The 21,069-nt window shown below is 49.4% G+C and overlaps 1 protein-coding gene across 2 annotated transcripts in view; it reads left to right on the forward strand.

Moving 5' to 3' along the window:
• The first annotated feature begins 2,019 nt into the window (after positions 1–2,019).
• Positions 2,020–21,069, forward strand: part of EDC4 (enhancer of mRNA decapping 4) — a 55,392-nt gene continuing 36,342 nt past the window's right edge. For both annotated transcript variants that reach the window (XM_039502531.1, XM_039502532.1), the window contains exons 1-7: positions 2,020–2,247; positions 8,306–8,462; positions 9,695–9,806; positions 10,942–11,041; positions 12,169–12,358; positions 13,694–13,841; positions 19,708–19,812. In XM_039502531.1, coding sequence (XP_039358465.1) covers positions 2,172–2,247; positions 8,306–8,462; positions 9,695–9,806; positions 10,942–11,041; positions 12,169–12,358; positions 13,694–13,841; positions 19,708–19,812 — 888 coding nt within the window. In that variant the 5' untranslated portion in view covers positions 2,020–2,171. The remainder of the gene's footprint in view (positions 2,248–8,305; positions 8,463–9,694; positions 9,807–10,941; positions 11,042–12,168; positions 12,359–13,693; positions 13,842–19,707; positions 19,813–21,069) is intronic.

Genomic DNA, 21,069 nt, shown 5'->3' on the forward strand with positions numbered 1-21,069 from the left:
TCTGACACGCCCTGCCGAGGCCCCGGTAAAAGCACCCATCGGCTGTGACTGTCGTCCACCGGCCATTGGAGGAGTCCGGCAAGGCATAATTTTGCCTCGAGCCCACCCAGGGACGCCAAGACTGTTGCCGGCCCAAAAGGCCTGAGGCAGCAAACAGTGGTTCGTGGTGTGCGTGGTCGCACTAATTATCACACCAGGGTGGAGAATGCAGAAAAAGTTTATTTGAGCTCAAGTAAGGTGCCAGGAGGTATTTACAACCTCAAATCCTGGACACAGAGATACAAGCTGTGTGTCCCTTCTTATACATGATTTCAACAAGGCATTCTCATTACCCCCATTGCCCACTCACCCCCTTCTCCCTTCTAGTCCTCCCATATAATAGGCACTTTGTATAATTAACAATTACATCAAACAGATTAAATCATTCTTGACAGCAAACAATTCATCTTGTAACTTTTCAAGGCTGTTACCTTGGTTTACTTCTGAATTTATTACCTTGTCTCTCCTCCCCTCTTTCTAAACTAAACAGGAGATAGTAAAAGGGGCCCTATCTTCTGGTGTCTTACACTGATAAGGAGCAGTTACACATTCCATTCTAAATGCTGACTTAGGAATTCAACTAGAGTTTAACATAAAGGGACTCTTAGACCAGCATAAAATAACTTTGGTCCATTTCAGGCCTGGTACAGAAAAGCTTCATTAACACTGTGTTTTTCTACCCTCCTAAGTTATCTAGGGATATGCCTAATGGCACCAACAGAGTCATAGTCTGCTTTTCTGAAATCTAGGGTCTGCATTCTGCTGCTCTCCTTTCTTCCTTGTGTCAGGATCCTGAACTCGACCATCTCATGGTCACTGCCTCGCAGGTTCCCATCCACTTTTGCTTCCCCTACTAATTCTTCCCTGGTTGTGAGCAGCAGGTCAAGAAGAACTCTGCCCCCATTTGGATCCTCCAGCACTTGGACCATGAAATTGTCCCCTACATTTTCCAAAAACTTCCTGGATTGTCTGTGCACCGCTGTATTGCTCTCTCAGCAGATATCGGGGTGACTGAAGTCCCCCATGAGAACCAGGGCCTGTGATCTAGTAACTTCTGTTAGTTGCCTGAAGAACGCCTCGTCCACCTCATCCCCTTGGTCTGGTGGTCTATAGCAGATTCCCACTAGGATATCACCCTTGTTACTCACACTTCTAAACTTAATCCAGAGACTCTCAGGTTCTTCTGCAGTTTCATATTAGAGCTCTGCTCAGTCACACTATTCTCTTACATATAACGCAACCCCCCCCTACACACACATTTTCTGCCCTGCCTGTCCTTCCTGAACAGTTTATATCCATCCATGACAGTGCTCCAGTCATGTGTGTTATCACACCAAGTCTCTGTTATTCCAATCACATTCCTTGACTGTGCCAGGACTTCCAGTTCTCCCTGCTTGTTTCCCAGGCTTCTTGCATTTGTGTATAGGCACTAAAGATAACTCGCTGATGTCCTGCTTTCTCAGTGTGAGGCAGGAGTCCTCCCCTCTTGCGCTTTCCTGCTTCCTCCCCATATCCTACTTCCCTCAGGGCTTTGGTCTCCTCCCCGTGACCTGAGTCAGCTGCCCTAGGTCCCCCTGTGACATAGATGAACAGGTGACCCCTCAGAAGCAAGGAAATGCCAACTTTCTCTTTGAGGTGGTAGCAGAATCTCCAGAAGGGCCTCAGGTGCTGCCTCTGCTGGTCCCTAGGACCCTCCACCTTGATGGGGCAGAGGCAATTCAGGTAATACCTCCTACCCCATAACAACAGCCCCGGCTAACAATACCGTCCCATAACAATAGCCCCGACCCCCCTCGGCTAACAATCCCCCCCACCCCATAACAATAGCCCCGGCTAACAATCCCCCCACCCCATAACAATAGCCCCAACCCCCCTCGGCTAACAATCCCCGCCCCGGCTAACAATCCCCCCCGCCCCATAACAATAGCCCGCCCCGCCCCCAACGATACCTACTGACAGACACACACACCAGGCTCCGAGGCCGGGCAGGGGGCGGAATCTCGCCCACGGCCTCTGGGTCGGTCGGAACGTGACCGGGGCTGGATGCCGGGGGCCGCTGTGGTGACGGACCGGAAGCGGAAGTGGAGTCGGCGGGTCGGACCGGACTTGGGAGCGGAGCGGGAAGCGGGCCCATGGCCTCTGCCAGCATCGACATCGAGGACGCGACCCAGCATCTGAGGGACATCCTCAAGCTGGACCGGCCGGCAGGTGAGGGACCCGCCCGGCTGCTCCCACCTCCCGCCGGTGTCCCCGCTGGGGCCGCGCCCTCCCTGCCCGCGTGTGTCCCGTGGGGCGCGCCCCTCCCGTGCACCCCGCCCGTGTCCCCGCTGGGGCCGCGCCCTCCTGTGCCCCGCACCCCCGCCCGTGTCCCCGCTGGGGCCGCGCCCTCCTGCCCGCTTCTGTCCCGTGGGGCGCCCCCGCCTGTGCCCCGCGCCCCCCGCCCGTGTCCCCGCTGGGGCCGCGCCCTCCTGCCCGCGTGTGTCCCGTGGGGCGCGCCCTCCCTGTGCCCCCGGCCGTGTCCCCGCTGGGGCCGCGCCCTCCTTGCCCGCGTGTGACCCGTGGGGCGCGCCCCTCTCCCTGTGCCCCCCCCGGCCGTGTCCCCGCTGGGGCCGCCCCCACCGTCCCCGCTGAGGGCGCGCCCTGCCCGGCTGCCCGCTCGCCCCCCTTCTCCCCTGCGGTGACCCCGCTATGAATCCTTCCTTTCTGCTCTTCTTCCTCCAGCTCCCTGAGCGGTGCCCGTGGCTCTGGGCTCTGCTCCTCCAGCAGTGTCACTGTTGTGTGCTGCGATGTGTGGGAGTCACTCTGCGGCTCTCCCGGGCCAGCTGAGGGGTGGCAGGGGGGAGCCCGGCTGCTGCAGGGGCCAGGCGAGGTGGGGGAGCTCTCACCTCTTGGGGAAACGGCAGCGCTGGCAGAAGAGGAGCTGGGTGGAAATTTAGTTTCTCCCCAATGCAGTTTTCTTGTTGACTCCGCTCCCCTAATCTCACATGCTTGTTCCTAGTGTGGGGGAAGACATTCGATCTTTTTATTCCCGTGTCAGTTTGGCCATGTCACCCCTCTTTCTGAGTTGCTCCACTGGCTCCCCTTCTCCATTACATCAAATGTAAGCTGCTTGTCTTCACTCTCGAGGCCATTCACAGTCAATCCCCACCCTACCAGTCATCTCTCAGTCAGTATCAAGCTGTCGATGCTCACCTCGGACACCCGTAATGCCAGCCTCCATTGTGCATGAGTTACATTTTCAGACACCTTCATGCTTTTTCCCATGCAGCCCCTCATCCTTAAGTGGTGCTTCCTGTAAACATCCATAGAGCTACCTTGTTATCCTCCTTAACGCTTCTTAGCCACGAGGGCTACAGAGAACTTGGCAGCGGCTAAACTGCTGATGTGCTGAAAACATTGTTTCTCATGCTGACCAATATTGTCTCATGTATTGTATCACCTGTTGTCTCTCATCTTATACTGCATTTGTAAGCTCCTTGGGGAAGGGGCTGTCTTATTCTTCTGTGCGTTGCACAGTTGGGTCCTGGCAGATGATGACGGCTTCTAGATGCTACAGTAATAAGATCCTAAATGTAACTCTGTGACTGCCGGAGCAGCAAAGCGCAAACAATTTCTAGCAGCACAGTTAAACTGTGCCAAAATGTTCTCTTGCTATGTCAGAGCAGCCACACTGTACTCTGGGAAATGGCTCTGATGTGCCTTGGGTAGTATCTGGTGTCATGGCATTGAGGATGGGAGCACCCTTGGATTCCTGACCTGCACTGCTCCACTCCTGGGGTGGCCAAAGCATGGCCACAGAGTGCTCATTGCCCCCAGCATACATTGTGCCATCTTGATCCATGCAGAAGCCAGGGTTTCTGTGGGCCTTGGCTCCATACTAACAAGGTTGCCTTCAGTCTGCCTGCCTAAGGCAGTTGCCAACGTGGGTCTTGGCTGGGTAAAGTATGGGGGTGTGTTGATGCACTTGCTGTGTGTTATGAGAGGCCAATGGAGCTGCCTTTGCAACAAATGATGTGCTCGCAGCAGAGCCCTGTTGGAGTTGAGCTCCTCGCGGGTCTCCATGTGGCCCTTTGGCAGCTGTGAAAAAGGCTTTGCATTGTGGAAGTGCAGGTGCTGCCACCCATGGTAGTGACTCTGCATCCTGCTGGGTTTCTTAACAGTTGGAAAGTTAAAATCTGTGAGTGAAACTGAGGAGCTGGTTCAGCTTAATCCCACCAGCTCCTCAGCCTCTCCAGCTACATTCTGTCCTCATTCTTCTGTTGGGTATGTAAGTGAAGAGGGATGATTTGGTAAATGGTTGGTAGCAGCTTCTGTTTTCGAATAGTCAGCTACCAGACAGGGCTTTCCTGTGACTGTGACACCCAACTGCCTGAGAGAGGACCTATGGGATAGATTCTAACCTCCACATCTAATTCCAGTGCAGACAGTTGTATGAAGGTTGTAGTAGACACACAACCGTGGTCTGAATGAATAGACAATCCTGCTGGACTCGGTCTCTGCACGACACTTCCGTTTAGTGGTATAATGGTACTGCCCTCCTGATTTGTGCAGAGATGCTTCCTATTTCAGCTAGCCTGGTATGATCCAGAGTTTGCTTCTTAACCTCCACCCCTGGGCTGTAGAATCCTCTGCTGCTTCATTCTCCTACTGTCCTCTCTAGTGATATGGGTGCTGGAGCTCCATCTCTTTGCTGTAGTGAGCGGGCAAGTGGAGGTTCTCTGGATGTGGAAGGGTGAGCAAGAGACTATAGAGCTCAGATTTAAGGTTGTCTTGAGCTTCTTAACTGAGGACTTGTGTACACTAAAGGGAAAAGTCAATCTAAGCTACGCAATTTGTTACGTGAATAGCGTAATTCAAATCAACATAGCTTAGCTCTACTTACCGTGGGGTCCACACTATCCGTCGTCAATGGGAGACACTCTCCCCTTGATGCCCCTTACTCTTCTCAATTAGGTGGAGGAAAGGAGTAAAGGGTGAGCGATTAGCAGTCGATTTTAGCGGGTCTTCACTAGACCCGCTAAATAGACCACCGATACATTGATCGCTGCAGCATCAAGTGTAGACAGGCCCTGAGAACTTCCTGGCTTATTTGTTTTTCCTTGTCACCCTTAAAGGTTTTGCTGTTGCAATTGTTTGCGAGTTTTTCTTACCAGTGTGATAATTTAGTTGGATTAATAACCTAAAGAAACTCTGCAGTAGAGCTACCTTTAGAATGAATAACCTCCCATGTTCTGGAATGGGAAGTGTTATTCCTTCCGATCCAAATGCAATCCTCTGCAGCTGTCTCCACAGGCTGTTTTCTGTGAGATATCAGCAACTTTCAGTAGGCCAACACTGCTCCATCAGCAACTCAGATGTCACTCATTTCTGTACCTTCCCAGCTCAGCCACAGATGGTTGGGTCACTCTGGTAGCTACCGCCTTGCCTTTGGGAGTGCTGTCTCTTCTCACCATCTCCTAGCCTAACTTGGTAGTGCTGGGAGTCTCTTGCCCGATGCATGCCCACTGCTGCTAACGGTGCCAATGTGTTAATTAGTAGAGCTTTTGCTAGAGAGCTGGGCAGCATTCCTCGAATCCTCATCCAAACCACTGCTGGCAGGAGATGGCACACCAGCCCCATCACCCTGGTCAAATGACTGACTTAGTGTGACACTCTATTTCATACAAACCAGTGTTCCCTTGCGTGGGGCAGCAGGAACAGTCCTGTGTGAGCAGGGCCGGCTCCAGACCCAAGCGCGTGCTTGGGGTGGCATTTTGCCGGGAGGGCGGCAGGCGGCTCCGGCGGACCTTCCGCAGTCATGCCTGCGGGAGGTCCGCTGGTCCTGCGGCTCCGGTGGACCTCCCGCAGGCATGCCTGCGGATGCTCCACCGGAGCCGTGGGACCAGCGCACCCTCCGCAGGCACATCTGCAAGAGGTCCCCCCGGAGCCGTGGGACTGGGGACCGGCAGCGCGCCCCCTGCGGCGTGCCACCGTCCTTGGGGCGGCCAAATCCCTAGAGCCACCCCTGTGTGTGAGGAGGTGAGTCTAACACCCAGCTTATGATCAGCTGCTTTCCTTTCTCTGCAGGATGGTGGTGAATGTGCCTGTCTCGGGCTTTCTCCTTGAAGCCATGGGGAAGGACAGAGGTAGTTCAGGATGATTCTTGTTCCTGTTGATGTGGTTGTTAGAGTGACCCTGTTCCCCCCACATGTATCTGAGTGTACTGCCCCTGCAATGCAGTTGGGTCAGGCTAGGAATGAGGTGCAAGGGACTAAATGTGATCCTGAGCTCCGATGTGCTGCAGTAGGTCATTGTGCCAGCCAGCCGTGCCCCCATTGCTATATGATGCTCTTTCTCTCTTCCCCCAATATTTTTCTGGCACCAGCAGCAAAGGTGCATGTGAACCTCCACTATCTCTGGGCATAGAGAGAGCAGAGAATTTACCTCCTTTATAGCATCTCTTGCTACAGCAGATCACAGCTGTGCTGCACAGAGCATTTTTGTGCAGGGGCAACAAGGAAGGGCAGAGTGAAACCAGCTAGGATTGCATCAGTTTCATGGTGCTGCTGGACAAGCCACAATAGATGCAGTCCTGACCCTATGGTAGGGAGTGCAGTGCATTCTGTGGCCTGGAGTCTCTGTATAGAGGATGAATGTAGCTGCCATCTGCTCCATGTAATGCTGATTAGCATGGCCCCTGGGCTTCTCCTGAGGGGCCCAGACATCCCCACGCTGTGATAATGCAGCCCTGCATGCCTGTTTCTGGGATGTTGAATGTGCAGGCTCTGATTTAGCTCCTCTTGTTACATGAAAGCATTCTTTTAAATAAACCTGGAGAATGAATTCTATTCACAATTACTTCTGCTGGCAGCAGCATTAGCTGCATTCCCTGATATATTAAAGCAATTAACCATCCTGTTTGGTAACTGGAAAGTTTGTCTTGCTTTCTGAGGATGTGCTGTTTGTGGATGGAGTTATATTTGCGTTCATTACCTTTGCCAATAACAATAACCTGTGGTTGCAGGAGCAGCCATTTCACAACAAGACCATTGCAGCAGTTGTTGCCAGGGCAACAATAAACCAGGTTTCAGTTTTCTGGTCCAGTGAAAATTTCACACAGCTGTAATAAAGAAAAGAAAGTTTGCTGAGGCAAGTGACTGTCAAGTGGCAAGGCACAGTGCCAGGTGGTTTTGGTGCTCGTTCATTTCTGCTTGGGATTGTTAACCCTTAGCCCTACCTACTTGAGTAACTTTGACATGGAAATGTGTCCCTGACATTGCTGGCCTTCTGAAGGCCTCCAGCAGACCTGGTGACTGGCCGTTACAAAGTGGGGTGGAGTTCCTCTGATTGAAAGGCAACATGTTCCAGGCCAGGCGTACAAAGTTAAGGCCGTATACATGCCTTGATTCAAAACAGAGCTCCTGCTCATAACAGAGGGAGGTTTGCACAAAGGGTTGGGGTGCAGTACGATCCTTCTGCGCCTGATAAACTCGGGAAATATCATAGGTACTTGGAGGCCAACTGCTATTTCTGCTGTTTGTGTTGGCAGTTGCACATGGGATTAGCTGATGTGGATGCAACAGCTGCAGAAGTTATCGGCACGTACTAGGTGCACGGTTGCGAACCCACATTATTTGATGATCTCTCTCTTAGTTTCATTAGGCTTCAGTCCGTAGCCAGTTGAGATGAATGTGGTAGCTCACATCTGTTGTCTCAGGCTGCCTGCAGACTCAGGAATTTACCACCACATCAGTTACTTGGGTCATTTTTGGAAGGCTTCCTCTGCAGCCATAACGACTAGAGACCTGTTTTTCAGTGTGATGCTGGCTGAATGGCTTGAGCTGGCTACATTTGGCCCACAGGCAGGCATTCGACACCACTGCTGTGTTGGGCATTCGGTAACTTGAGCTTGATGGATTTCTTGGTTATGTCCATTGACTTCTCCTTTTTGTTTACTGAGAAGATTTATCCTGATGGGAGAAGAGCTAAAGGACCTCTACACGGGTGTGTGGCACATGTTCTCTTGGAACATGGCGTTCTCTCCTGCTGAGTCAGCACACCCCAGCTGGTAGGGCAGTGGCACCTGAAGCAGGGTATTTCACACTGTGCTACTCCTGTATCAGCGGGGTAGCCATGTTAGTCTGGATCTGTAAAAAGCAACAATGAGTCCTGTGGCACCTTAAAGACTAACAGATGTATTGGAGCATGAGCTTTCGTGGGTGAATCCCCACTTCGTCAGACGCATGCTACTCCTGGATTAAATATTGCGCATGTTGTTTTCATTTAGGTTCAGTGAATGAAAACCAGAGGCCACCCAACTCGTTCAACGGGGACTTGAATGGGCTGCTGGTGCCAGACCCCGTTGCAGCTGGAGATGGAGCTCCCTTGGCTAAGCCAATGCTCCGAACTGTTCCTCTGGGAACCCTGCAGGAGAAGCAAGTCATGTAAGTGTTCCCCAGGGAGGGTGGAGGCTGAGCACAGGGCGTCGGTAAGGGGAAGCTCAGTCTGAACTTGGGTCTGAGGAGAGTGGACAAACCTGGTTCTTAGCTGTGAAAATGAGGTTGAGGTTGTGAGCAATTCAGCAGCCAATCCTGTCTCTTCGGACGACCTGGGTCCATGTTTTTACTGGTCAGTGGGGAAAGGAGGAGTTCTGATGCTGAGTAATTCTGCTGACAGGCCTGGAGCAGTAGGGCTTGCTGCATAGCAAGAATGAGGAGCATTGGTGGAGCTGTGTGGGGGAAGAAGGAGCCAGGTGTGCCGCATGTCAGGATTAAGGCGCATCAGCAGAGCGCTATGATGAGTTCAGGACTTGTGTAGTGGGGGTGCCGGGGATCAGCCATCTTCACTGGCAAAGGTATAGATGGAAACTTGCCCATATATGGAGACTTCAGCTCCCTTATGGCCTCTGTCACTTGCATTATTAACTCTGAATTTTTCAGGCTCTGTCTTCAGGTATCATGCAGCAGCAGAACAGGTCAAGTGACTACCTGACCCTCCACTAAATAGGAGAATAATTAGGTGTATCTGTGAACATACACAGATGTGTGTTAATTAGACAGAAGGGCGTGTCCATGCATAGTGGATCCAAGGCTATTTCTCCAAAACATGAGTGACACAAGTAGTACTCCTAGGAGCAGCCCATTGGTCTGTCTACACACTCTAGTTCCCTGCCTCCTGCATTGACTCCTCAGCATTAGGCTTTCTCACCTGACGAGCTTATAGTTTGGCTTTTCTGAAGACCAGCTGTTGCCAAGTTCCTTGTTTCTGAGCTGTTGCTGGGGAATTGCCTAGCAGCATGTTTCGCTGCCAGGCTTAGTTGCTTGGTTGGCATTGGGCCAGCTGCATCTCAGAGGTATTTGGAGTGTGGCTCAAAGTAGCTCAGAGTAAATCTATCATTTGGAACAGGAGAATGGATAACTTGGCTATGAGAGAACTCTCTGGGGCACTTGAGGAGGAGCAAGCCAGGCCTCTGTGCTTGATTCTGCCAAAGAGCAGTCTTTTACCTGAATGAATGGCCCTCTTTGGTACTGATCTTCAGCATGCACCCTGGAAGCTGCCCAGAAGTCTCTCTGAGTTATGGATTAAAATGGCTACCAGCAATACCTGTGCTGGGTTCCCCTCTCACGGTCCCAGAGAGCCCGGGTGTGTGAGCTGAGCTCTTTATTTCTCTTAAAAGCTGCCTTTCTGGAGATGACAGCTCCACCTGCGTGGTGATATCGGCAAAAGACGTGGAGATTGTGGCCAGCAGTGACTCTAGCATCACCAGTAAGGCCAGAGGAAGCAACAAGGTAAAGGGGAGAGTGTATCTAACCTATGTACCGCATCCCCGCAGTATCTGTGCACCCCCCATGGAGCGACAGACAGAAATACCTCTCTTTCTGCCTGGCTTGGAGGAGGGTAACAACTTGCTTGGTTATAGGGGTGATTGAAGAACTTACTAAGGGAAGCTGAGTCAGATGTGGTTTGCATGTAACCCTGACTGTGCTGTGGCCTGTGATCCTGTGTTTCTCTTGCAGGACTGAGTTCTATAGTCAAGGGCTAGCTCTGTGAAGTGCCCTTTCCTGCACTCACAAGCCTTTACCTATTGGCCAGTGGTTTCCTTGGTCCAGTGAAATGTAGCTGCTGTGGGAGGTCACGGAGGGAGAGGTTTCCTCTTGGATAGCTAGGGCCACTCCCAAGGAGGCCTTTGAATGAACTCTGTGCTGAAGGCAGAGCACCCGCATGTATTTGTGGCCACCTGTGTTGCTCAGCAGAAGCTCGGCTACGCTTTGCATCGCTCAGAGCTTTTCCAGAGCCTGCGGCTTCATGCCTAGCTATGAGCTGCAGTGATGGAGCATGAGAGTCCCCTTGGCCACCTCTGGTGTGACATGATGGGATGGAATCTGCCAGGCAATCTCACATGGAAGTGGGTGTGTTTGCTGCTGTGACTCTCCTAGTCCCTCTTAGTTCCTTACTTTGCACCTCCTGCAGGGGTGGCACTTACCAAGTTGGGCCAGGCCCCTGTGTGAGCCCTTCCTGGATCCCCAAGAAGGGAATCCTGAAGCCAGGGTGAAGCTGCCCTCACCCCAGGGACTGAATGGTGCCTTTATCCCAAACACCCTTTCTGCTGACTTTTAAGTGGGATCCCAGACTTGGCCTCAATCCCTTTGCTAGCATTGTTCCACAATAGAGAATCATAGTGACAGTTGCTCCAGTGCAAACAGCATTCCTCCCTGCAGGAGCAGGGATGCTTCAGCAGCTGCGCTAGCAGTCTCTTCCTATACGCAGGGCTGTAGTGCGCCTGCTTCGCTCTGAAATGCCACTGTGGAATGGCCGACTGCCGGCCAGAGCATTACCCTTCTCCTTTGTTTGGTGGCTTTATTGCAGATATTTCTGTTTCTTTCACTTTGCTTTAGCTGCTCGTTATTTCTTTCCTCCATCTAGGTAAAAATACAGCCAGTAGCCAGGTATGACTGGGAGCAGAAATACTACTATGGCAACCTGATAGCTGTATCAAACTCCTACCTGGCATATGCCATTAGAGGTGAGGACCAGTTCCTGCAGCTTTGTGTGTGTGATTTGTGTTGGGCTTCTCCTGCGTATTTCAGTTGTTACCAGTACAACCAAACACTAGGTGTGGAGATCACTGTTTCTGGTTCCCATGCTGGGGGCGTTATCGTGGGTCAGGTGGAAGTAGGGATGGGGCTGGAGCAACAGGAATGGGTGGATTGAAACACTAAAAGTTGGGTACAGCCCCTGGGGCAGGAGGAGTCATTGGAGTTAGAAATGTGAGACCGGAAAAAGCCCAGGTGGAGGCAGGGAGCAGTGAGGGTGAAGCTGAGAGATTGTACTGGGATTAGCTGTGTCCCTAAGAGCGGACACTTTCCCAGGGAAAGGGGAGGAGGTGGGATGCGCCCTGCGGGAGGGGTGCATTGAAACCACAAGATTCAGTAAGGCTTGGGAATAGCGCAGAGAGTTGCACAGTTCCAGGCTAGCATGAAGGGAAACTAGGACATGTGTATATGAGTTAGTTGCTGCAGATGCTGCTCCTGTCACTCTGTTCCCCCTGGGTTAAGATCTGGGTCCTGTTTGTTCTGGAGGTGGGACTGTGTAAAACTGAACAGAGTCAATAAGCCATGCCAGAGCTGGGAGTCCACAGAAACCTGATTCTATCCCCCTGGAAGTTGGTCACTCCTCCAGGGTAGCCCTTCTGCTGTAAACAAACCTTTCTCCCTGGATAAGAACAGATACTCCGTGAGGACAGAGAGCAGCACAGACACATAGGATGAATTGATTTGCTTAAATTTAAGAGCAGTCGTGTCATTTAAGATAAACTTTAGAAGAAACAAGCTCACAAAAAAGCAGGCACGGTGCGGGGTGTGGTACTGGTGCAGTTTATAAGGAAAGATCAGCTTCTGCAGGACATGTGGAACAGGCTTCTGATCATCTGCAAGAGTGACATCTCGTTGGGCCTGCTCTGTGGCCTCTTTCTCTGCCCCCACCCATCACTTGTTGGGATGGGCGTGCGGACAGGGCTTGTCAGTCCCTCCATACTGTCTGAGGGCCAGCAGGTATGCTGAAAACTGGAAGGTAGCTGCTGAGGCCAGAGGAAATCCTGTGAAGAAAGAGCTGACAAGCGTTGACTCCTCTTCTTTGTCTTCTCCTTTATAGGTGCCAGTAATGGCTCTGCTATGGTGCGGGTGCTGAGCATCAGCACTGCCGAGCGGACCTTGCTGAAAGGATTCACGGGCGGCGTGGCAGACCTGGCTTTCGCCCATCTCAACTCCAACCAGCTGGCCTGCCTGGATGAGGCTGGCAACCTCTTTGTCTGGTGCCTGGCCATGGACAATGGGAAAATCCAGTATCTTATCGGAATAAACTCTGTGGCAGTATTTGTGTAGCAGCAACACACTGATGGAACAGCAAAGCCAGGCTCAATTTCAGGGCCTTTACAAAGGGACTTTTTATCTGGTTTCCCTGTGTGTTTATCTCCTGTTTCCCTTAGAGCTTGGCAGGCAAGGAGCCTGGGTAGTCTTGCTCCTCCCATTAAGGATCACATGACAGTGGCCAGCCAGTGAATGAGAGATGATAGGTAGAGCGGAGATAGGCCCCAAAGGGCCTCGAAAGTGAAGATGAGCAGCTTATGTTTGAGCCGATGAAGAGGGGGACAGTGGCGAGATGCAAAGAGAGGGGTGATATGTTTGTGGCAGCATTCTGAATGGGTCTGAGCAGGGCAGGGTTGCATTTGTCAAGGCCAGAGGAAAGGATGCTACAGTAATCAAGATACAAGATGATGAGAGACTAGACAAGAGTTTGAGCTGTGTGTGCAGACAGGAGTAACTGGCAAGGAGGGGTTTCACCCAGGAGCCCCATGGACTCCTGGCTCGCCCAGGCCTACTGCTCTGTGTTGCCATCTGGATCACATTACAAGTACTGGCCTACATCTGTCTGGCTCTATCTATATTTTTCTGCTTCCATGGCGCTAGGAAAGAGGGCTGGGATGCAGTTACCCCAAAGCCCATCTTTACTGCTTTTTTTAGTCTGTTTGAAGTGAGTCACTGGATTTTAGTGTTGTGAACCTCTTCCTTTCCTGACAGAGTTACTTTTCCAGTGTTCCTGGGAAGCACGTTACTTTATACATCAGGATCACAATTTTCCAGCCTTATCGCTGATGTATATAACTACTTCAAAGTGAGGAGTGAGCGTGATCCATGGGATATTGTAATTATTTAAAGTTCTGTGTGTGGGTATATGAATTGGATCACTCTGTGATTGGGATGGCCTTCATGCATCTCTTTCCATTGTTTTTTCAAGTAATACCGCAGTGCTGGCTGAAATAATAAAACCAGAGTCAACTCAGCTTCCAGCCCTACAAAACACAAAAGGCTTAGAATTTTTCTGATAACATGCAAATGTGACCCTAATCAGTTTCTCTGCTGTGTCTGTTCATTCTTGTATGCAGACAATAAGTGAAATTTACAAGGATCTAAGTGTCACTTGTAAATGTCACTTTCTTGCCAGTGGAGGTAAGGGGACCTGCCTCCCTCACCAAGGTCCTTGTAACTGGTTTCTGTGGATAGTAATTCAGAGCTAAAAAGCACTAATTGTTTTAGACATCACAAGGATCCATCCTGAGAGGATTATATGTGAACTCTAGTAACAGCCAGAACTGTGTTTTCCTTAACGTGGTGATTAGAGAGGAGATCCTGGTGAACATAAAACGACCTGAGGGCACCCCGCTGAACAGCTTCCGGAGAATCATATGGTGCCCCTTCATCCCAGATGAGAATGAGGAGAGCGGTGAAGAGGGCAGCCAAACATTGGCATTGCTGCACGAGGACAGGGTAAGGAGGCCTGTGGATCTGTCTTGAAACGTTATCCCCTATTGTAATCCCAAGAGAGATTGTGATCCTCCTCTGTGTACCTGGATTGAAATGCGGGTATGGTCACATGATGGGAATGTAATGGTTATGGACTACGCTGAGTAGCAGAACCCTCCCACATTAATGAACCATGTGTTCAGGAGAGGCCTGAGGCTGGATTAGCAATGAGGGTGCCGCAGGTGTGCGGTAAGGTATATTGGTAACGCTGTATGCCTCTTCCCGATTTCTAGCCAGTGTTGTTAAACATTCACTGTTGTGAACACAAAACAGAACTCAGACTGTGGTGCCTTTGTAAAATAAAAGGGACCTTCTGCCGGATTCTGCCTTTCCTGTCACTTTGATTGCAGTAAGCAGATGCTCTTGCTAACGCAGCCTTCATAGTGCATATGGTACTGTTCATAATAATAAAAATTTTGGAAACCACAATTATATTCAGCACCTAAAGTGTTCTCTGAGGTGTGCAGGCATGGAAGCCCATGGCCCCTTCCCCCAGGAGCAGAGCCAGAGGGGGCAGAAGTGACGTTAGTCAGACATGCCTGACTCATGTGAGGTCCTTGTGTTCCAGGTTTGTTGTTGAACCTAAGTGAGTATGACATGGTAGACAAACCAGACTGCTCCTGTTTAGGATCATGCTGGTTTCTAAATTAACTAACAGAGAGTCCTGTGGCACCTGACTGGCTCTATCTAAAAAAACCTGTTGCTTTTTACCTATCCAGACGAACACGGCTACCCCTCTGATTCTAAATTAAATGTGGCCTCTGAGGGAATTGCGGTGGACAGTTCTGTGAAAACTTTTGCTCTGCATGCAGTCACAGTCAAAATGCAAATGGGTTTAAGCTGTGTCAAGAAAAGGCTAGAGAATAGTACAGAAAATATTATGCCACTCTGCAGATCAGGGGTAAAGCCTCTCCTTAAATAGGAAATGTTCAATTCTCAACACTTCTTTTCAAAAAGGAAATATCAGAAACAGAGAGGGGAACTCAGATTAGATGCATGAAATATTTCCACATGAGGGGGACCGAATACCAAACCATTTAGTTTAGAAAGCTGAATAAGTGAGCCAAAGACCACATTCAAAGAGCCTTAAAACTGCAAAGCAAAGCATTCAAAAGTCAGGAAATGCCCAGGCTAACTTTCCCCTGTGACTATGGGTTAGCATGGCACAGTAAATTATGTGATTTGCATTTCTCTGCCTGCTAAGTCCCCAGATCAGACCGTGAAGGAGGCTGGAGCCCCTTGTGCATGGCAGAAAATAAACAGCGTGTGGTGAATGAGGAAGGATGATCTTGTGGATGAGTCTCAGAAGATGTGGCTTCAGTTCACACCTCAGATGTGGGCCAGATGCTTAATCTCTCTAGGCAAGAGTTTCAAAAGTATCCAGTTGTTTGGGGTGCCTACATTTTTAAGTGCTTTAAGACACCCTGAAAGGACTTGATTTTCAGAAAGTCCTGCACACCAGGCATTTGAAAATCAGACCCTTTTAAAGTGTGTCAAGTTAGACACCCAAAACTTGAGGCTCCCACAATCGCAGCAGGTCACTTCTGAAAATCTTGGCCTCTGGGCCTCAGTTTCCCACCTGTAAATAGGGATAACACTTTCCTGCCTCACAGAAGCAATGAGAATAAATTCACTATGTGCTTGTTGAGAGGCCCTCAAGCACTGCAGTGACGAGGTTCATCGGACTCTCATTCAGGGAGGTGCTTGAATGGTATGAAGTGTGAAAATAAACATGGACTCCTTGTGCGGAGCACTGCCTGTTCTGCGCCCTGAACCAGGTGGAGGCCTGGTTGGAACAATACGGGATCTGTCTTGTAGTGCATGTGCATAAGGGGGCAGGAGTGAGTTTGCATGAGCAACCCCAATTTGGACATTTCTTACCTATTTATTGTTCACTTTGCAGCCTTTGTGTTTTTGTAATGGAGGTTTTTAAATGGAACTTGATTGAGGGGTTTTTTAAAAGGAAAAGCAAATGCTCAGGCACATCTCCTGGACAGCACTAGAATGCTGTGTGCTGCACGGTCTCTGCCAATGACATGGAAGGAGACAGGACTCCCTTGGAGACTTTCCTTCTTCCATATGAATGCTCATCTGCTACAGGGAAAATAAAAACGGCCATATTAGGTGAGACTAGAGATCCATCTAGCCCTGTCTTCCAACAGTGGCTGATGCCCAATGCTTCAGAGGGAATGAACAGAACAGGGCAATTATTGAGTGATCCATCACCTGTCATCCAATCCCAGCATCTGGCAGCCAGAGGCTTAGGGACATCTGGAGCATGGGGTTGTGTCCCTGGCCATCTTGGCTAATAGCCATTGATGGACCTATCCTACATGAACTTAATCTATCGTTGGGTTTTTTTTAACCCAGTTATACTTTTGGCCTTCACAACATCCCCTGGCAACGAGTTCCACAGGTTGACTGTGTTGCATGGAGAAGTCCTTCCTTTTGTTTGTGTTAAATCTGCTGCCTGTTAATTTCATTGGGTGACCCCTGGTTCTTGTGTTATGTGAAGGAGTAAATGACACTTCCCTAGTCACTTTCTCCACACCCAGGCCTATAGGATCATGACTGATCATATCCCCTCTTAGTCGTCTCTTTTCCAAGATGAACAATCACAGTTTTTTAAATCTCTCCTCATATGGAAGCTGTTCCCTACCCCTAATCATTTTTGTTGTTCATCTGTTCCTTTTCCAATTCTAATCTGTCTTTTCTGAGATGGGGCCACCAGAACTGCACGCAGCATTCAGGGTGGGGTGGGATGTACCATGGATTTATATAGTGGCATTATAATAATTTCTGTCTTCTCTATCCCTTTCCTAATGGTTCCTAACATTCCGTTAGCTTTTTTGGCTGCCGCTGCACATTGAGTGGATGTTTTCAGAGAACTATTCACAATGATGCCAAGATCTTTCTTGAGTGGTAACAGATGATTTAGATCCCATCATTTTGTACGTATAGTTGGGATTATGTTTGCATTTATCGACACTGAATTTCATCTGCCATTTTGTTGCCCAGTTTTGTGAGCTCCCTTTGTAACTCTTCGCAATCAGCTTTGGACTTAACTGTCTTGAGTAATTTTGTATCATCTGTGAACTTTGCCACCTCACTGTTTACCCTTTTTTCCAGATCAGTTAAGAATCTGTTGAACAGGACTGGTCCCAATACAGATCCCTGGAGGGACCCCACTATTTACCTCTCTCCATTGCGAAAACTGACCATTTATTTCTCCCCTTTTTCTGCCTTTTAACCAGTTACTGATCCATGAGGGGACCTTCCCTCTTATCCCATGGCTGCTTACTTTGCTTAAGAGTCTTTAGGTGAGGGCCCTTGTCAAACGCTTTCTGAAAGTCCAAGTACACTATATCCACTGGATCCCCCTTGTCCACATGTTTGTTTGAATAAGGCTTGACTGAACCATCTGGTACAGGGGGTTCAAACTTCATAGTGGATCACAATTGGAGAGTCAGTTTTGTATGACTCCCTCGAATCCATCATAGGGTCATCCAGCCACTTCTCCCTCCCGCTGGGGATGGAACTACAGCAACTGAGGCAACTACAGCAATTGCTTACATGGGAAACAAATATCAGGAAGTACATAGTGTATTTTAGTGTGTTTAGTGAATGGAAACGGAGAGCTCGGACCATGTGACCAGAAAGCTCTCCATGGCCCACATGGAACAGTTTAAGCATGTATTGCCATCAAAACAGGTGAACAGAGCACATGGGAGTTGTTGTTCAGTAGACGATTGTTACCGAGGTTTGGATGAAATACACTTTTACTGTGCAAAGTGCCGCTGTCCCAGATCTGTCCTGGGCATTTCTCATGCTCCCATCACCATGGTACCTAGATGCCAATGGGAAATGTCTAAATGGAGATGCTTGCTTAGTAACTCCCGTGGGACTCTAAGAATAATGTTCATCAGTGTTGCATCATCTTTTCTAGAATGCTACTGAATGCCACGTGTAACATGGTTATGTGCTGCTTCACGTGAGCCTGCTGTCAGCTGCAGCTTCGTAGTCTCACTTTCAAGAGAGGCAAATGGAATGCTGTGTCAAAAATAAGATTCGGGGTCTGAGGGATACTCACCAAAGCAGACATTAAAGGCTTGTCTGTACGAACACTTAGCTCCTAGCAAGCTGAGGGGTGAATCTACCCTGCACTAGTCTGGTGCAGACTAACTGTCCGTGTGTACCCTGCTGATGTATATTAACAGTTTGCCATTATGCTTTGGTCTAGGTCTCTTTGAAACAGGACTAGATCGAAGCACATTCACCAACTGTTTGTGTACGTCAGCAGGGGCCACATGGCCTGTTAGTCTGTCAGACTAGGGCATGTTACAGTCGCACCCCCGCTTACTGCAAACTAAATGTTCATGTAGAGAAGCCCTCAGAGTGGGTTCCTTGGATAGGAGTCTCATCTCCAGTCTGCTGCTAGGTAGGGGCCATGCTCAGCATTGATCTAATAGAGGGAGTAACCCACACATCAGTGAAATGCGCAGATGGCACAGAATGGGAAGAAGCTGTGAACAAGAAGTATGGCAGAGAACTAATCTAGGGCTAGCGAGACTAGAAACATAGGCAGAAATTAATGTGAGACACAAGCGGGTGGGGGAAAGCAGCTAATACATCAAGGGAAAAATAAACAAACCTCCTCTTGGGAGGAATCCCTCTGGAAAGCAGCAACACCAAAGGGCCCTCAGGATGGCAGAGGGCAGCAAGCAAAACACGGATCTGCAATGTGGTAGGGCAACGAAAAAGTGAATGTGGCTTTGGCCTGTATGCGCAGAGGCATCGTGACACTGTCCCTTTAAAACAGTTAAATCCATAGAGCTTGGCAGCGAAGGCAATATAATAGTTGAGGGGTGGGAATGCCAAGGAAGGAGAATGAGTGACCCGTGGAGTATAATAAAAACAGTGGGATTAAGTTAAGGGGAAAATAAAGGCTTTGTGTCTGGAAAAACATTTCACTAGCAGGAAGTGATCAGGCTACAAAGGAAAGGGGTGGGAATCCACCACTTGGGACACTACTAGTGCTAACTATAAAATGTACAGTAGGGAATAATCCTGGTGGGCTGGATGGGATGGACTAGGCCAGTCTTTCTCTGATCCCTGTGCTTTGGTCTCTGCTTTTCCCACTTAGCATGGTGGTTAACTAAAAGAACCCTTCTTAAGCACTCAAGTCGGTCGTGCACCTAGTTTAGCTGTTCTCCAGGTTCTTCAGTCACTGCAGTAATGAGAAATCAGAAAAGGAACTGAATGCCTGGCTACTGGGGCTTCACTGCATCCCGATCTGCCCCCATGCACGGTGCTGGGGAGGAGCAATCTGCCCATGGACACAGAGCACTCGGAAAACTGGGCTGCCTGAGTCTGATGATGTCTTACCCACCACAGATGTCAGGACAGAGGGCACCATCTAACCTATATAAGGGATACCTGTGCTGAGGATTGTCCTCTTACCCTGCACTCTCTTCAGAGCCCCTGCACTAGGCTGATAGGTTCTTCTGACTGACGCTCCCCAGGCATTCAGCACAGCGCAGGGATATCAGACCAAACTTGGATTCCCCTACATGACAAGGCTTTTGTTGCCCCTAGGCCTCTGAGGCAGCTGCATGAGGCTGGATGCATCATTGCTGTGCCCAAAAGCAGTTTTGTGTTTGTGTAGCTCTGATGGAATATATTGCATGTGGCCCAGTGCTGCACTGGCCAGAGGTAGCAGCTGGACGAGAGGGTTCATGGCAGCTGTGACTGTGTTAGAAGGAGCCGGGGAGATCTCAGGCACTGGCCTGCAGGTATGCACATGTACTCATTTCTCCTTGTTCTCCTCCAGGCAGAGGTTTGGGATCTGGATATTATCCGAGCCAACAACAGTTCCTGGCCGGTGGAGGTGACTAACATCAAAGAGGGCTTCATTGTGGTGAAAGGCCACAGCACGGTAAGAGCACTGCTGCCTGTTGTTATCTAGAGCCGTCTGGTGGATGATCTTCTCAGAAAAGCAGTGTGGGGACAGGCGAGTCACTGTCACACCAAAGCCGATCGCTGGGGCACTCGGCACGTCATTTTCGGTCTCTGTGGCATATCTTGAACCCTTAGCTCCCTCGACTTTCTGTTCTAAAGAGTTGGACTATTACCCACCTTAAGTAAAGATGGTGCCGCCTGTTAGGATATAGATATTCAGGCCTGTCTGCAAAGGCCAGCTGCGCGGACTGTTGGTGAGGGGGACTTACAGGCTGCCACTCACCTATTCGATGCGATGCATCCGAGTCACCGGTACCAAGATGTTAGGGGGCTTATTTTTTCACCCTCCTACTTCCCTGCTCCTTCTCGCGTGAACAGAGAGCAACAATACCTGAAGTCCAAAGGCACAAACAATTTGATGTTTATTGGGGTGAACTTTTAGCAAGCATGATTCCAGTTTCCTTCCTTAGTGTCCCCCTTCCCAGCTTTGATACCACAGAGCCTTGCCTGTGTCCCTGTTCCTGTTCCCATTTTCCCCTTTAGCAAAACATGATCCCAGTTCCCCCATCCCCAGTCCCTGTTCCCATTCCCCGCCTTCCTGCAGACTATATAATAAAACCTGAGTTTTGCTTAGCTAGACCTTAACCAATCATTTTACTGAAATTTAACTAACCAATCCTAACATATTGTAACATGCTTATTTAATCAATTATATCCCACCACCTTCATTGGTTTACACCCAACAAAATTAATTATACAGCAGACAGAAACAATCACAGAACCAGACAGAGACCATGCAAATAAACATAGAAAACAATACACAAGTGAGGATTTCACAACTACATCTATACAGACATGAGGGTTTTCCAGCTGGGTCTATTGATAAGTGAGTTCTTGCCTGACAGGATGCTATCAAACTAAGTTTCCTTTTACATCTTCTAGGCTCTTCCCTTTCTCTGGAGATGATAGAAATATCAGGACAGGATTGTATTCCTAACAACCCAATAGCACCTTATTTCAATGTAACTAGTTTAAAATGTAAGGATGTGACTAGACACTTCCCAGCTTATGGCTGCCTTTGCTGCTTAGCCGAAGAACCAGACTCGTACTGTTACACTAACAGAAGGCCATTACAAAAACAAACATTAATTTTTAATTCTTTCTTTTATACCTCTGTAACTAGCTAAGTAATAAAAATACACCTAAATTCTTAAAAAATAGTCCTTTGCAAACA

Source organism: Mauremys reevesii, linkage group 16 (genome assembly GCF_016161935.1).
Source record: "Mauremys reevesii isolate NIE-2019 linkage group 16, ASM1616193v1, whole genome shotgun sequence".
NCBI classification, from domain to species: Eukaryota; Metazoa; Chordata; order Testudines; family Geoemydidae; genus Mauremys; species Mauremys reevesii.